The sequence below is a fragment of the Miscanthus floridulus genome, chromosome 10 (assembly GCF_019320115.1).
Source record: "Miscanthus floridulus cultivar M001 chromosome 10, ASM1932011v1, whole genome shotgun sequence".
NCBI classification, from domain to species: Eukaryota; Viridiplantae; Streptophyta; class Magnoliopsida; order Poales; family Poaceae; genus Miscanthus; species Miscanthus floridulus.
Window position 1 is genome coordinate 87,338,015 of NC_089589.1, and position 17,267 is coordinate 87,355,281.

Sequence of the window (17,267 nt, forward strand, 5' to 3'; positions counted from 1 at the left end):
GAACCAAGGGCGCGTTTAGTTAGGCACCTGCAAACTTTGCATAGTGCACGATTCTTCACTGTTGCATTTCGTTTGTATCTGTGAATTATTGTCCAAACATTTACTAATTAGGCTCAAAAGATTCGTCTCGTAAAGTTAAAGCAAACTGTGCAATTAGTTTTTTATTTCGTTTACATTTAATACTTCATACATGTACCGTAAATTTGACGTCATGAACGCTTTTGGAGGGCCAAGACCATAAGCATCTTCGGATGCAGTTCCCTATTTTCTCTGTCCTTCCGATATCCAAAGTCTTAAACAACTCCCAAATTCATAAAGTACCTGACTTGGTCGGTGCGGTACCATGTTGCCACGTGTGCACGTCCCCATCTCCGTCATACCGAGACAAATGCAGGCGAACCTCCAATAGCGCCACGCCAAGTGTCCTCTATCCCTGTCACACTGTGGTTTCGTTTAGAGTATTTATTTCCCGTATATATTAAACCTCAGCTTCCCCTTCCCTGAAACATCACCCAAACTCACCCAAACAAGCAAAGACACATTTGGCTCACTCCACTCACTCACTCACTCACCTGTCCGTCTATCATCTCTAGCTAGCTTCCAGTGAAACCTGCAAGCGACAGCACAACCAGACCACCACCAGCACAACCAGCTGAGAAGAAGGTTGTAGAAGATGGGCAAGCTGTGGACGATCCTCACCCACCTCCACTCGCTTGCAGGGTATGTCCAGTTCATCTTCACTGCTTCTGATTTTTTTTTTCTTCACTTCTTTTACTTGGTTTTGTCGTGCTTCTGTTTTCAGCCTTTTGTTAATTCAGTTATGATCGAGTGTGAAAACCATCTGCTGTTTGTTTGTTCCTGCAGGCCAACGGTGATGCTCCTTTACCCCCTGTACGCGTCGGTGCAGGCGATGGAGAGCCCGTCCAAGCTGGACGACGAGCAGTGGCTGGCCTACTGGATCCTCTACTCCTTCATCACGCTCATGGAGATGGTCCTCGAGTCCCTCATCTACTGGTAATCACTTTACTGACTGATAAATCTCATCCGTGATCTTGGTGGCATAATCTTCTTGAGAAGACTTAACCGGAAGATTTATCTCAAATGGACTCTGTTTGTTTATTTCAGGATCCCGATTTGGTACGAGCTGAAGCTGCTGTTCATCGCGTGGCTGGTGCTCCCCAACTTCAGGGGCGCCGCGTTCATCTACGACAAGTTCGTGCGGGAGCAGCTCCGGAAGCACGGCCTCACCACCGCCGGCTCCGGCAAGAAGGACGACGGCAAGTCGTCGTCGGTGTCGCCGTCGTCCAAGGACAAGGACAAGCCCAAGAGCAATTTCCTCGCTTTCCTCACACCCAAGAAGGTGAGCTCCGCAACACCAGATTCAGCTCTTGCCACACCTGCAGATCACGATTATTTTAAAGTACGAGTATTTCCTTTCTTTGACTGAAGATGACATCGGTGTGTTCTGTCTGAATGTTTCAGGATGATGAAGCTTACTGAAGATGAAGCTGGGTGCAGTGATCCCATCCCTGGACCATGTCCCGGCAACCTGTAGTGTAGTCCACTAGATTTCTGTTGTTTGTTTTTGTTCTTCTCTTGAAATAGAGTTGTTCGATGTGTGTATGGCCATCCTGTATGTGTGAACATCAACTTTAACATGGAATGGAGACGAGACCACCTTTCGGTGTTGATGATGTGAATGTGTGAACTTTATGTCAAAATATACAATGTTCTGGGACAGACTTTTCACTCTGAATAATTTCTCTGCTTCCGTTCTCTCTGAAAACGGCCCGTTTCTGTTGCTAGGGCCTAAATCTTATGATTAAGTGCAAATCTGAACAGAGTCATTAAAACATCACTTTATAGTCTCTTCTGAGACATCCCATAAAACATCACTTTGTAGTTTCCTAAAGGCCTGTCTCGATGGGCCAAAAATCGAGCCCAGCCCTTGTGGATGGCCTGCAAATTCGTACTGTTTGTGGAAATAAAACAGACTTTCCTTGCTGTTGAATGAGTTCATATTCTGTTGTTTGAACATGAAAGTATACCAGTTAATTGGACAATTTCTACTTTGCACCTGTTGGGCGGCTTCCCTTTAAGACACCTTTTGGATTGCCGGATTTTTTTACGTTTCCAACATTTTTATGTGAAAATGAACTAATTCTTATGAACAAAGGTGGCTGGGGCCTAATGTTTCACCTGCCTGGCAACCATGCAGTCAACACATCTACTGTTGACAGCTTAAAGCTCACTTGGCCGGCAACCATCTGTTTTTTTTGCCGCCCCTTTGTACGCATCACCATCATCCAAACAACAAGCATAGGTCATGCCGTCAATAAACCACAGGCTTGCAATTGCAAACTAAGGAGGCAAGGGTGCAGTTAATTGTTAGCGTCGCTCCAAATGGGCAAGCTGTGGACGATCCTATCTCACCTTCACTCCTTAGCAGGGTATGTGATGTGCAGTTTCATTTATTCATTTGCGAATTCAGTTTCACACCTATGATTGGCTTGGCCTGTTTTTCTTTTCTACCAACGCCCAACGGTGATTCAGTTTCATAATTTTGGTTCTCTTCCCCTTTCAACGTTGCTGCAGGCCAACTGTCACTCTGCTTTACCCCTTGTAAGTTCACAGCAATTTCTACTCTCTTATCTGTAAAATCTGATACTACATGAATTTGGTGTGTTTTTATGGAAAATTTATACATGATATACTTTCCTATGGATGGGCCTGCACTCTACAGATATGCATCGGTGCAGGCGATGGAGAGCTCGTCCAAGCTCGACGACGAGCAGTGGCTGGCCTACTGGATCCTGTATTCATTCATCACACTCATGGAGATGCTCCTGCAGTCCCTAATCTACTGGTAATTTTGTTATTCTGATTTCTGCCCAGTTTCCCTCTCTGCAATTCCACATAGAGGCTAACATCCAGTGGGAACAGGTCAACAGGATCCCGTTACTTATGTGCAATCATGGCCGTCTGATTAGCATCTCTATGAATTTCAGGATTCCTGTTTGGTATGAGTTGAAGCTGCTGTTCATGGCCTGGCTGGTTCTTCCAAACTTCAGGGGAGCAGCATTCATCTACAACAGGTTTGTGAGGGAGCAGGTGAAAAAGCATACTGCCATACAGGCTGCAGGTGCTGGCAGCACTAGCAACAACAACGTTATTATTAGTGCTAACGAAGATGACAAGATCCTTTCTACTTCTCCAAAAGAGAAGTCCAAGAGGAAGCTACTTTCGATGATCATTCCAAAGAAGCTCAAGCTTTGATCAATATGCACTTGTAAAAAGGAACTTTGAGTCCGTTTTATGTGTTATATTATTTTATATATGATATCATATCTTATCTGACACCTAGGACAAGTGCTTTTTTTTGCTGTTTCCTTATGATGTTCTTTGCAAAAAAGGCTGCATCATGTATAACCATTTTGCGCATTTGTAAATAAATGGCCGTTGACAGTTATTTTTTTCCTTTTGCAAAGACTTTGAAATTAATTTGGCTACGCTGAGGTACAAGTGGGTCCACAACTTGCAGAAACAACAGAGTACTTCCTCCGTCCCAAAATAAGTGATGTTTTTTTATTTTTAGACATCTTGTTTGACCGTTCGTCTTATTCAAAAATTTTATGTAAATTATAAAATAAATAAATCAATATTAAAATATCTCTAATAATAAAATAAGTCATAACTAAATATATTATATTTATAAAAAAATAAATAAAACGAATAGTCAAATAAGATATCTGAAAATAAAAAACGTCACTTATTTTGGGACGGAGGGAGCACATAATACCTTGTCGGTTGTCACGCTGTTGGTTTCATCGTCAGCTTCTCTTCACAAATTTCAACATTTCTTTTTCAATATTTCTTCTCAAGATGGACATAGTCTGCTTAGTTTTTTTTTATCTCCGAAGAGAAAGAAAATGATGGGAAAACACTTTGGTTGGACAGAAACAGAACTGAATGATTGTACTAGTGGCCCATTAACACTGTATTTGGTTGAAGGCCCATGCTTTAGACCCAGTAGCAAAGTCATTTGGTAGCCCATTAAGAGCAACTCCAGATTGACTAAAAGCAACCTACTTTCCCTATAACAAGCAATAAAGATGACTATTAAGATAATAAAAAATATGCTATAGCAAATCCCTTTTCCTAAAATATTTTTTAATCCCTAATAATCATGCCTGTCTTCCTCAAACAAAGGGAAACAAGCAATATTTTTTTCTCAATTCCCTTACTTTCATTGACATCTTGAGTCCACATTGCCAAACCATCATCACAAGCGCCGCGCCGCGCCGCGCCGCTGCCACTACGCCATTGTGTCCTGTGTCCCACGCCGTGCTGCTCCTCCCCATGCCATGCATGCCACAGACCTGCTCGATCTAACCCAATTCAAGTGCTCTCGGGCACCAACATGACGCTAAGCACGCCTTGAAGCAAGCTTAACCCGGTAATGCATCGAGTCACCACATGAAAAGACTCGATGTTATGACATTTATAGACTAAACGATGATCATGGGTCACACCCATCATTACAACAATTTTATAATGAAATTATATAATGCATAGCTATGTTCTAATAGAAGGTATTATACACCAGAGTTCAGAGTTTTTTTTTTGCACTAGATATCAAATAGTTCAAAAATATTTATACATAGATACTGCAATACAGTTTGAATAGAGGTAGCAAAAGGCAAGCACAAGTCCAAATTGAGCCCACCGAGTGAGCCTACAACAATAACTCAAGGCCCACTCCTGGTGGCTATTATTTAGCAAGATGAACTTGCCACAACAATCATAGAACTCAACAAGCTCACCTGCAACATTAGATCGAGAATAAACCTTAGGGTCTGTATGGATGTAGATAATTGAGAGGGTTGGAATTGAATTGGGTTCAATGCCAAAGCAGCCATAGTATTGAAATAGCCACAATTCAAATATTATTGTTTGGATGACTATTGAATTAGATTTTGGAATCCTAGCAAGTAGCTCATATCTGATTCCTGTTTGGATGCAAAAGCATGCAATTGAAACTCTCTCACGCGCCGTTAGGACAGACTCGTCGTCGGCGTCCATGGCAGGCAGAGCTCAACCTTGGGTGGGAGATTGATGGCGGCGCCCATGTCGGGCTGAGGTTGACCGTGGAGGAAGCTCGACGACAATGTCCATGGAAAGCGGGGGCGAATCTCAATGGCACCAGGGCGGGGGGGGGGGGGGGGGGGGGGGGGCTCCGCTGTGGCCATGGGGTGAGGTTGACCCCGGCCACAACGGGGGAAGCTCGCCAGCCACCATGGGGGGAGCTCAACCCCGGCCATGGTAGGCGGACCTCAGAGCCATGACCATGGGGGGTCTCGACCCTAGCCAAACGAGAGTGAGAGGGAGGGCATCTGCGATGCCGCCATCCTCTCGGGGTCACTTGCCATCCGTGCCGGTGGCTTTTTTCATGGGCGCGTCGTGTGGGGAAGAAAGCAGAGCTACCGATTCATATGAATATAGAGGGGGTGGCCTCAGTATTGTGCGCGAGGTTGAGCAGGCGACCCAAATGTCACCTGGTATTGGAGCCCGTTTCCACAAACCAATACCAAGGCCATCCAAATAATGGAGCTAGGGGCTATCAATGCCAATTCCAAATTCTAGGCCTCAATACCAACATCCAAACGGGCTATTAAGTATTGAATTGTACTCTTGCAAGACTTACCTGACTAAATATAACATAAGACTCCAAGAGTTTGCATGGCAATATGGTGGAGCTAGCCACATAGTAAGGCATAGTCCCCATGGTATCAAAGCCTTGCTTGTCTCAAGAGTTCTAACTAGTAGCCTGCCATTGCCTCCCCTCAGAAGTGTGGTTGACAATTCGAGATCAGTTGGAAAACAAGGTACATAGGCTTCCTGTGTCCCATATCCTCAGTATGTGTCTAGTATGTTCCACTTGACCAATGGTTCAGACCACAAATGGTCTTTACTCAACATAGGTGGGACAAAACAAATTAGGAAGTCATTGGTCAATAAATCGTTAACTTATTCTCACCCGGTCTCAGTTTATCAAAATCATGGTCATCATCATTTTCCAACATAACATATCCTATATCTCACGAGTGACATCCCATCACTCATCTTCTATCGCATCCCTAACATGGTAAAGCAATTAGAGAATCCTACATATGCTAGTTCTAGGATAAAATATCATATCATATGGACAAAGTAGATCATGCAACAACTTTGTTAAACAACTCCTATAAACTTCAATGCACAATATATATAACATAAGGACGCATGTAAAGCATTTAAAATATATAGGAGTTAGGATGCTATGAGCTTGCCTGGATAACTTGCTTAATACTTATTAAGTTAGTTTTCTTTAATCGTTAGGATATGCTCACTGTACACCTCCATCTTTGGGAATTGACCACAGATCACTCCATCTTCTAGCTCCTTCACTTGCGTTCAACAACTATTGTACCTAGACGACATGTAGTGATGCAATGCATGATTAATAAAAATTGCATAAATAATGAGGATGTTTTATAATGAGGAACATAATGAGTAACATGACGATGTGGGTGAGCTAGGGTTCTTATCGTCATAAGGTTCCACTCTTGATCCCTTTATGTTACAACATACTTTTGCTTCCTTCTTTGCTCCTTTTTTCATGTCCTTCTCCTTCTTCTTGGTCCTCTCTATGTAGACATGGAGATGGTCAAGGCTTGTTGCGTACCCCCATCCTCAAAATGATGCACACATGCTTATCTTGTTGGCATGTGCGTGGATGATTCTTGGGGGTGCACTCTTCACTTGATGAGCTTTCTTCTTCATCGTCATCTCTCTCCTCTTCTTCACATGAGTTTGGTTCTTTCTGTCGTAGTTTGTTCTTGTACTAGTGGTTGCTTGTGGTGGCCAAGATCTTGACACTCGGTGATGGTGGTGAAGAAGAGTTATTTTTAATGCACATGCGAAGCTCATGGGCGATGATATTATTAATGACATAGTTTGGTGTAATCTCATCAAGTTTCAACTTAGAGTAGCATGCTTACCAGAACTCCTATGATATATGATCCTTTTCGAGGACACCTAGAACGCCACCAAATCTCATGAGAGATGTGACAAACAACAAGGTAAAGAGGAAGTTAGGGCAAAAGGGTAGTTGTTGTGTTTTTTATGATTGAAGTTAGATTGCTCAATTGGCCATGATCCTCTCATTTATATAGAGGGGACTGGTCTTAGTCTTGTAGAAAACAAGTCTAAAACACAATCTCAAAGTTTCCCACATTGAAAATAGATCCAAACCCGATTTGGAAACAAATTGGTTTGGAATAGGCAGGAAAATCGGCCTTGCCATTTCCAAACTGGCCTAGCCGTTTCTGAACCAGTTTGGTTGGTTTTCACAAGGCCAAGCATGGTGAAAGGTCCTAAATGGCTAGAGGTGGTTGAATAGCTTAAGTATCCAATCCATCTCTCACAAGAATAGTCACCAACGTATCAAGCCTCGGTGGTTGCCATCTCAAGAACCTATAAGAGAAGTCCTTGTCTTCAACTTTCTCACCCAAACTCTTCAAATCATTGATAGTTGTTTGGAGCCTATATAACATCTCCAGTATTGTTTCATCTTCCTTCATCTTGAATGATGTGTACTTGTCATTGAGCATATATAGCTTGGCACCATTCACCGCCTTGATGCCATCATATGACTCCTCCAATCTTGTCCACACATCATGAGCTCTCTCAAGATCTTTGATTTGCTCAAACACCTTCGAATCCAAAGCTTCATACAAGAGGTTAATAGCAATGTCATTGTATTGAAGCTTCTCTTCTTCTCTTGCAGTTGGACTTGATGGATCAAGCACCGCAAAGTCCTTCTCCACAACTTCCCATATCTTTCTATTGATTGATTTCCAGTGTGCACACATCTTCCTCTTCCAATAATCATAGCTTGTGATGTCTAGGTGTGGTGGCTTTCCCATATGGTTGATTTGAGTCATTTTTATATCATAGGTTGTTGAGCCTCAAATGACGGTTGTTGGTATTTATTAACACAAATAGAATATGAAGGATTCCGCAAGCGCACAGAATAACATTATTGCATTTTACCAGGAGTATTCCAGGTATCATTATTTATATTTTACCATAGGGAAACAATGGAGTAAAGATTAGTGAATATCAAAGGAGTATCTATCAGTCAACATACCATCATAGCTAGAGCAAGGGGTTAAGGTAATGATAGGAATTGAGCATAATGACACTCAGGGGATAGATCACTAAGATATTGTAAACTAGTTAACTCAGGAGAACAACGAGTGAGGTAGATTCCTTTGATATTCTTATTACATGGTCAAAGTATATATATACACCCAAGTATAGCTAAGACTAACTCTACTCTTGTGCACTTCGGGATGCCACTTAGACAGTAGAGCACCGTAAAAGGATAACTCTACTAACGCGACTATGGTCCTATAATTTAAGAACCTGCTCGATTTGGTATGGACTACGAAGGCTAGATGGGACTGTCACCTCCCATTGCTACTATACAACCAGAGAACAGGGTGTACTCATAGGCAAAGCATCGTATAAGCACCATGCTTACACACGGCTGGCTACTTAGCCCAACCATGGTAAACTAGCAGGCTAAGCACTCTATGAACCCGCACACAAAAGTAATGATAACCTTAACTAAGCAAGATACATATTAAAAGTAAGCATAGCATGTAGATAGGAATATGATGAATTGATAATAAGTCATACAAGATGTAGAAGTGAAGATTGCCGAGCCTCGAAGACTAGATCTAGAACTTGAGCATGAGCCCAACTCTACCCTTACTCCCGAGCTACTAATCTACTACATTAGAAAGTTCTAGACCTATTCCTCTTGGTGTGTCTTGATCTGAATCAGAGATATGAATTAGGGTTTCAAGATGGCTCCATGGAGGGGGGTAGGGGCTGCTATATATATGGGGTAGCATCAATTCTGGACCCTCAGATCAAACCAAGTTAAAAGGAGAGCATAGATGCAATCTAAGAGGCGGCGGAGAACCAACAAATGAAGGAGAGCCTGACAGGTAAGGCCCATAGGCTAGCTAGCCCCACTGTCAGTGCCTCAGCTCGATCTTTGGTGGGTTGCCTTCTGGATGGTTCTAGAGTCTTCCAATGTTAGTTTCATCGCAGATAAACATGATTTGCTCTGACGAATAGGTCCACCTTGCCGATTTTCTAATTAAATCCTCCTGCAAACACAGATTCACCAAAACTTGTGGAATTTATTAGTTTAAACCCCTAGACCTATGTTTGGTGATGGAATTAAGTACAAATGCAGGATATGTTGATGGTTTATGATTGATGTTAATGACTATCAACAAGCTCCCTCACACTTAACCTTTGCCAGTCCTTGAGCAAAGCTAAACTTAGCAATGGATTAGGAGGTGCTACAATGCTTCCACGCCTCAAAAGTACACAAGTGTTCAATCAAGAATTTTCCTCTGGATTAGAATAAACTGATCTAACTTTAAAACTTACTCATATTACCTTAACCATAGGGCTTCTTAGCCTTCACTTGGGTCTTGAGCAATTGAAAGACAGAACGATCAAGTCAAGCACTATGTCTCAAGTTCTTTGTTCCACCATTGTTCTAGAGTTTTTATAAGTTTTTAAAATAAAACTCAGAGATTCCATTGTATGACACTCTTAAGTCTCTCGATATATGTGGTATTTGTGGATCCTCACCAAGGCAATTATAATGTTATGCCTTTTCTCTTCCTACCATTAAAGCTTTATGTGGAGTTCATAGGTAGGGAGAAAGGTAGGGCATACTTGCAATGCATATATTGTAAAGTCAAACAACAGATCCAAAGAAAGCTAAGTCATACAAATCAAATCAAGATGTACATGTGTGTGGAATATATGGTGGCTAACCTAATTCTACTTTGCTCCGTGGAAACTTATCTCTCTCTTTTGAAAACTTGAAAATATTTGCTGGAGAATAGGGGCCATCTTATTCATCTATCTTTTTTTTCAGGTGGACATCTAAGTACCCATTGTTTTAAATATCTCGGACACTTGTCCATTTTTTTCAACTCCTTTTTTTCTTCTTTTTTTATGAATAACTTTTGCATAGCCCCATTTCTCTTTTCTGCGACAAAACTTTAGAGAGATAGCAACAAGAACTTGGAGCATTTATTTTGAGTGAAAACCTAGCAGACATGTTTTTGTGTTCACTCCTAGTGTAGGAATAGAACATTTTTGGGTGGATCTAGATGGAAGGCATGTTTTTGCTCTTACCCCCAGTGTAGGAGTAATGCATATTTGGGTGGTGTGTACATGATCTTGATTTTAAGAGCATGACAAATCTCTCGTAAGGGTCAACAAAGCTTGACAAAACTCAATGCTATTACAAGCAGCATATATGTGGAAGTTTTTCTAGCATAAATAACATGTATGGCTCTGGTGGGAATTCAAGCTTTCTCATACAGGAACTCATCATGTAGCATTTTTGTGTTTTTCAAAAGATAAATCTCTAAAACTTTAGTGTTACTTGGAACAAGATAAATAGCACCTCAGACCTTCTCATATCATATCCATTAATTACCTAGACTTAGATCAAGCATATGCTACCCACCTGTTTCAAGTTTAGAGTAAATCCTTATATCAAAACAATCTTATTCAAAACTCGGGAGAATTCTAGACTGAAAACTAGGTACTTGAAAGGAATTACAACAGAGAAACTATTCATCATTTCTATTTTAAAATATATAAAAAGCAAACTAAGAATAATGAAAGGAAAAGAAATATTTATCTAGATACATGGGGGATGCCTTCTCCCCCAAGCTGGTTGTTGCCGTGGTTGCTCAACGAGGTGGCCGAATGTGGAGGTGCTAGAACAAAGCCTCCCAATTTTGATTTTGTTGCTGCTGTTGTTGCTGGAGGCTAGCCATCTCTTGTCCCATGCTTACCTACCATTGTGTATGATTATGTAACATACCTTGTATGGCATCATTTGTTTGTTCAATGGTTGCGAGTCTGTTGTTGAAGCGGTGGAAGGCCTCCTAAGAGTCATGATACCCTCGGCCAGAGAAAGACATGTGTCCTCCCTCGGTTCACTCTTGAAGATGAGGATTCTTGAGGTGGCGCCTCTAGTAGTGGCGCTTTCAATGGTGGTGCCACCTTATTTTGACAAACCCGTCTTGGTTTTGAGTTTGATTTAGGTTTGACAAGTGCATCCTTTCTTGACTTGTTCCTCCTCCTTGTTTAGCATTTCGAAGTCAACCATTATTAATAGAAACTGGCGACATCTTGTGTGCATCATTATTGTTAGTTCAGAACTTTTATTTATAGAATTTGGGGGATCAACTCCCTCATAGTTTGCTCGAAGTGTGTTCTGCTCATAAAGACAAGGTAGAGATCAAGTGCATGGGCTCTATTGGTGGGAAAACACCAACAGAACCAAACCTAGGCACATCGAATCATGTTAATGTTGATGTTATGTGCATTGTTCATTCTTATAACATGGATGATATGATTAGAAGGATGATTGTGATATTTGAATGCATTTGTCAAAAAGAGTGGAGTTGCTTAACCTATAGAAGGATTGTCCATCTTTACAAAATGTATCAAACTTTACATGATTATGACTATCATCTTTCAAAGATAAGATATGCAATATTTTAGCTCATTTGGTTAAGATTATGAGATCAAGAAAGTGGTGCTATGAACAAGCTTAAGTGATATGATCCCGCTAGGGTTTGTTCCCGATCTTTCGATGAGAGGTGTGGGATAACTCGATTGATGGATGGAGACGACGTTCATGGCCCGACTACAGCCTTCCAAGCTGCGCCTTAGCAACCGATACACCACCTCCAATGGCTGCTGCAATCTTGTGGAGTGCGTCACCCGGCCACTAGGGCACTCGTCCTGTAAGCAATCGAAGAACTAGCAAGAACAAGTATAGCAAGTATTGAATTACTAGATGTAGATGAAAGTTTCAAACTTAATCTTAATCAAGGTGGGGTTCCGAAGACAAGAAGACGGGCGGCTGATCCAGCATGCGCGCTTACAAGCAAGTAGTGAGAGCTAAACTTGATCTAAACAAAACTCAACTATTCTTGGTGGTGGCTAAGGAGTATATGAAGGTGGAAGGATGACCACCAAGGTGTTGGGGTCGTTCTCCAACCCTAGGACGCGTCCCTAATGGACCCAACTTGATACATGGCCCATTGGACCAAACTAAGGTGACGCAGCACCTTGGACAAATAAGCTCTCAGTCAGAATTCAGTCATTGCAGCCACCTCAAAATAGATATGGACTTGATTCCGGATCCATATGAAAATAGACTTCATTAGGATTCCATGAAGTACCTGAACGCCCCAATCCGAGTCTGTATGCAACCGTGGTGACCATCACAAGTTGGAGCTGTCCTGGAGTCCAAATTCAGCCTCCGCGAATCCTTGTCCCTTTCGGTCCTCTCCCTGGTTCCTAACCAAAACAAGAGTGCACGCGTCTCTATGGTCTAAATATGATGGACAAGAACTCAAGAGTGAACTTACTTGATGATTAATGTGATGAGCATGGGCGCGAGTAATAGGACCAGAAACTGGTACTCGTGTCGGCGTGGATGTATCATTGGTGTTGATGTCCTCATCATCCTCCCCTTCTTGCATTTGAGTCGTCCTCGACTCAAGCTCTTCTTCTTCTCCCATATATGGCTTCAAATCTGCAATGTTAAATGTGGGACTAACCCTAAAATTTGTAGGCAGATCGAGCTTATATGCATTATCATTAATTTTCTCTAACACTTTAAATGGTCCAGCAGCCCTAGGCATCAATTTAGACTTTCTCAATTCAGGAAACCTATCCTTTCTCAAGTGCAACCAAACTAAATCTCCAGGTTCAAATATTAGTTCCTTTCTACCTTTATCACCAGCAAATTTATATTTAGCATTCATATGCTCTATGTTTTCTTTAGTTGTTTCATGCAGTTTTAACATTAATTCAGCACGCTTAGTAGCATCAAAATTTAGTTTTTCAGAAGATGGCAAAGGCATCAAATCAATAGGAGCACGAGGCAAGAAACCATAGACAATCTAAAATGGGCACATCTTTGTAGTAGAATGCAGCGAACAATTATAAGCAAATTCAATATGAGGCAAACAATCTTCCCACATCTTAATGTTCTTCTTTAAAACAGCCCTTAACATAGTAGACAAAGTTCTATTGACAACTTCAGTTTGACCATCGGTTTGGGGATGACATGTAGTAGAAAACAAAAGCTTAGTCCCCAGTTTTCCCCATAAAGTCTTCCAAAAATGACTAAGAAATTTAGCATCACGATCAGAAACAATTGTGTTGGGCACACCATGCAAACGAACAATTTCTCGAAAGAACAAATTAGCAATATGAGTAGCATCATCCATTTTATGACAGGGTATGAAATGGGCCATCTTAGAAAATCTATCAACAACCACAAACACACTATCACATCCCTTCCTAGTCCTTGGCAAACCCAACACAAAATCCATAGAAATATCTTCCCAAGGGGCACTAGGAACAGGTAGAGGCAAATACAAACCGTGTGGATTTAACCATGACTTAGCCTTTTGACATGTCGTGCAACGAGCAACAAACCTCTCCACATCTCTTCTCATCTTTGGCCAAAAGAAATGACCAGCAAGTATGTCCTCCATTTTCTTAGCTCCAAAATGCCCCATCAAGCCACCTCCATGCGCTTCCTGCAGCAACAACAAACGAACAGAGCTAGCTGGAATGCATAGCTTGTTAGCTCTAAACACAAACCCATCACTAAAGATGAATTTGTTCCAACCTTTCCCATCTTTACAATGCAGCAACACATCTTTAAAATCAGCATCATTATCGTATTGGTCCTTAATTGTTTCTAATCCAAAGATTTTGTAATCAAGTTGATTCAGCAAGGTATATCTCCTAGACAAAGCATCAATAATAATATTCTCTTTCTGTTTCTTGTGCTTAATAACATAAGGAAAAGATTCAATAAGTCTATGGTTCAATTTCCCTTGACTACGAATATGCTTCAAAGACTCATGATCAGAATGAATAACAAACTCTTTGGGCCACAAGTAATGCTGCCATGTTTCTAATATGCGAACAAGAGCATACAATTCCTTATCATATGTAGAATAAGTTAGAACAGGCCCGCTCAATGTTTCACTAAAATACACAATAGGTTTGCCTTCTTGTAACAAAACACCACCCAGTCTAATTTCGCTAGCATCATATTCAAACTCAAAAGTCTTATTAAAATCAGGAAGTTGGAGGAGAGGTGCATGTGTCAACTTATCTTTTAGCATATTGAAGGAGTTCTCTTATACGTTGCCCCAACTAAAAGGCACTCCCTTCTTTGTAAGCTCATTCAAAGGTGCAGCAATGGTACTGAAGTCCTTCACAAATCAGCGATAGAAACCAGCAAGTCCTAGGAAACTCCGCACTTGTGTGATAGTCTTTGGTACAGGCCATCCCTGTATAGCTTCTACCTTGGCTTGATCAACCTCAATTCCCTATGGAGTCACAACATAGCCAAGAAAAGACACTCGATCGGTGCAAAAGGTGCACTTCTCAAGGTTACCAAATAAACGTGCATCTCATAAAGCATTAAAAACAGCACGTAAGTGATCAAGATGTTCATCCATAGATTTGTTGTAAATCAATATATCATCAAAGTAGACTACAACAAATTTTCCAATGAAAGCACGTAGGACCTCGTTCATCAACCTCATGAAGGTACTAGGTGCATTAGTTAACCCAAAAGGCATGACTAACCACTCATATAAACCAAATTTAGTTTTGAAAGCAGTTTTCCATTCATCTCCCAATTTCATACGAATCTGGTGGTACCCACTTCACAAATCAACTTTGGAAAACACATTAGCACCACTCAGTTCATCAAGCATATCATCCAATCGTGGAATAGGGTGTCGATATCGAATGGTGATATTATTAATAGCTCTACAATCAACACACATACGCCATGTTCCATCTTTCTTTGGCACTAAAATGATAGGAATAGCACAAGGACTAAGGGACTCACGCACATAACCTTTGTCGAGTAGTTCTTGCACTTGTCGCTGAATTTCCTTCGTTTCTTCCAGATTAGTCCTATATGGCACACGGTTTGGCAAAGATGCACCAGGAATAAGATCAATTTGGTGCTCAATCCCTCATATTGGTGGCAGCCCCGCTGGTATCTCACTTGGAAAAACATCCAAAAACTCCTATAAAATGTTAGCAACAGCTGGGGGCAAAGAATGCTGCATATCGTGAACTAAAATCAAAGCACCCTTGCATACCAAAGCATAGGCAACAGAAGTGGAAGCAACTAGTTTATTAATATCAGATTTAGTAGCAAGCAAGCAATGTCCTTTCAATCTTATCTCATCTTTGTTACTACTAATAGATTTGACATTTTTATCGATCTTAGATTTAGTTTTCTTAGCTTTAGCAACATCATCACGCACAATAGCTTCAGGAGACATAGGAAGCAAAACAATTTTCTTATCATGGTGTATGAGAGAATACATATTTGATCTACCATGATGCATACAATCTGTATCAAATTGCCATAGTCTACCTAGCAGAATATGACAAGCTTCCATAGGCACAACATCACACTCAACAACATCATGATATGATCCAATAGCAAAATGAATTCGCACCAATCTCGTTACCTTAACCTTACCACTATTGTTGAGCCATCGAATGTGATATGGATGTGGATGCGGTTTGGTTGTAAGTGCAAGCTTCTCCACCATATCGCTGCTAGCTAAGTTGTTGCAGCTACCTCCATCAATTATCAAATGGCACGAACGCTCTTTAATGACACACTTTGTTTGGAACAATGTATGCCGCTGATTTTGTTCCGCCTTCTCCATTTGTGCACTAAGCACACGCTGCATAATGAGGCTCTCATAATGATCTGCATCCTCTGCACCAATCTGCTCTTCTGGTTGTTCCTCACTTCCTACATGGTCAGCAGCAAGCAAAGCAAGTGTATCTTCATCAAAATCACTAGCAGAGGAATACTCACCATCATCTTTGACGACCATAACACGCTTGCTTGGACAGTCACGCATCACATGTCCATATCCCTTACACCGGTGACACTGAACGTCTCTTGTTCTACCTATAGATGCCATGGATGAAGCACTTGCAGGGCTTCTGGGTCGTCTTCGCCGCTGAATTTGCGGAAGTAGCACGAGGTTTGTCGCTGGATGTTGGCATAGGAGCACGTGTAGTTGGAGTAGTAGTCATGCTGGGCTACCATGAATTAGTTTTCCCTGCAGAAATATTATTCTTGGCACTGGCACATCGCCCCTGCACTTCCCTTTCAGCTTTACAAGCAAGATGAAATAGACAGGTTACGTTAGTGTATTCTTTATAATCAAGGATGTCCCGGATTTCATGATTTAACCCACCCAAAAATCTTGCCATAGCAGGCTCCTCATCCTCATCTAAATTACAACGCAACATACCCATTTGCAATTCTTGATAATATTCTTCTACACTTTTAGCACCCTGCCTCAGTTGTTGCAATTTATTTAACAAATCACGTGCATAGTAAGAAGGGACAAATCTGGCCCTCATGATTCGTTTCAAAGCATTCCAAGTTCGTGGTATGTTATTAGGATTTTTCTTGCCATGTTCTATCCACCAAACAGTAGCAAAATTAGTATACTCACTAGTAGCAGCCCTAACACGTGTATTCTCATGAAATTCATGACATGCAAACTTTTGATCAACGGCAATTTCCCAAGTAATGTATGCATCAGGATCATATTTACCATCAAAAGGAGGTATCTTAAATTTTATCTTACTAAAAGCATCATTATTATTGGGTACCTCACGTCGGCGGTGACCATCCATACCTCTATGATTATGGCGTAGGCGACGCTGGTCACGAGTGTCATGAGCATCATGTTCAGTATCAGCAGTATAATCATCATCATAATTATCTTCGAGTCACTTTTCGTCCTTGTTGTCTTCATTATGCTGCTCTTTGTCTTTCGTGTGGAAGTCATCAAAATGCTTCAGAAGAGTAGCAAGGCTTCTGTCCATACGGGCAACAGATGCCTCCAATCCTATAAGCTTGGTGGTGGAGGCAAGTTGGGTGGCCTCCAATTGCCCAATCTTGTCATTGGTCACCTATAAGTCTTGATCAAGTCCTTCTGTATGCAGCTACACTTGCCTTGTAAAATGTTGAATGATGCCCTTGGTGCGAGGAGATTGTGGCCTCTTGTTAACATCCT

At 41.4% G+C, this 17,267-nt stretch overlaps 2 protein-coding genes and 1 pseudogene across 2 annotated transcripts; 2 read left to right on the plus strand and 1 right to left on the minus strand.

Moving 5' to 3' along the window:
* The first annotated feature begins 508 nt into the window (after positions 1–508).
* Positions 509–1,694, plus strand: LOC136485020 (HVA22-like protein e). The gene is made up of 4 exons (XM_066481970.1): positions 509–720; positions 865–1,014; positions 1,126–1,360; positions 1,483–1,694. Exons 1-4 carry the CDS (start codon positions 674–676, stop codon positions 1,498–1,500), a joined length of 450 nt encoding a protein of 149 aa, XP_066338067.1. The 5' UTR covers positions 509–673; the 3' UTR covers positions 1,501–1,694.
* An 845-nt stretch (positions 1,695–2,539) lies between these two features.
* Positions 2,540–3,359, plus strand: LOC136485021 (HVA22-like protein e). Its single transcript, XM_066481971.1, has 3 exons — positions 2,540–2,622; positions 2,744–2,866; positions 3,009–3,359. Exons 2-3 carry the CDS (start codon positions 2,763–2,765, stop codon positions 3,274–3,276), a joined length of 372 nt encoding a protein of 123 aa, XP_066338068.1. The 5' UTR covers positions 2,540–2,622; positions 2,744–2,762; the 3' UTR covers positions 3,277–3,359.
* Positions 3,360–7,442: 4,083 nt separating this feature from the next.
* LOC136488993 (uncharacterized) lies at positions 7,443–16,884 on the minus strand (annotated as a pseudogene).
* Positions 16,885–17,267: the final 383 nt, after the last annotated feature.

Coding starts and splice junctions, on each gene's coding strand:
- LOC136485020 (XM_066481970.1), top strand. CDS start 674: ATGGGCAAGCTGTGGACGATCCTCACCCACCTCCACTCGCTTGCAGG. Junction 721..864: donor CACCTCCACTCGCTTGCAGG/GTATGTCCAGTT, acceptor TTGTTCCTGCAG/GCCAACGGTGATGCTCCTTT. Junction 1,015..1,125: donor CTCGAGTCCCTCATCTACTG/GTAATCACTTTA, acceptor TGTTTATTTCAG/GATCCCGATTTGGTACGAGC.
- LOC136485021 (XM_066481971.1), top strand. CDS start 2,763: ATGGAGAGCTCGTCCAAGCTCGACGACGAGCAGTGGCTGGCCTACTGG. Junction 2,867..3,008: donor CTGCAGTCCCTAATCTACTG/GTAATTTTGTTA, acceptor TATGAATTTCAG/GATTCCTGTTTGGTATGAGT.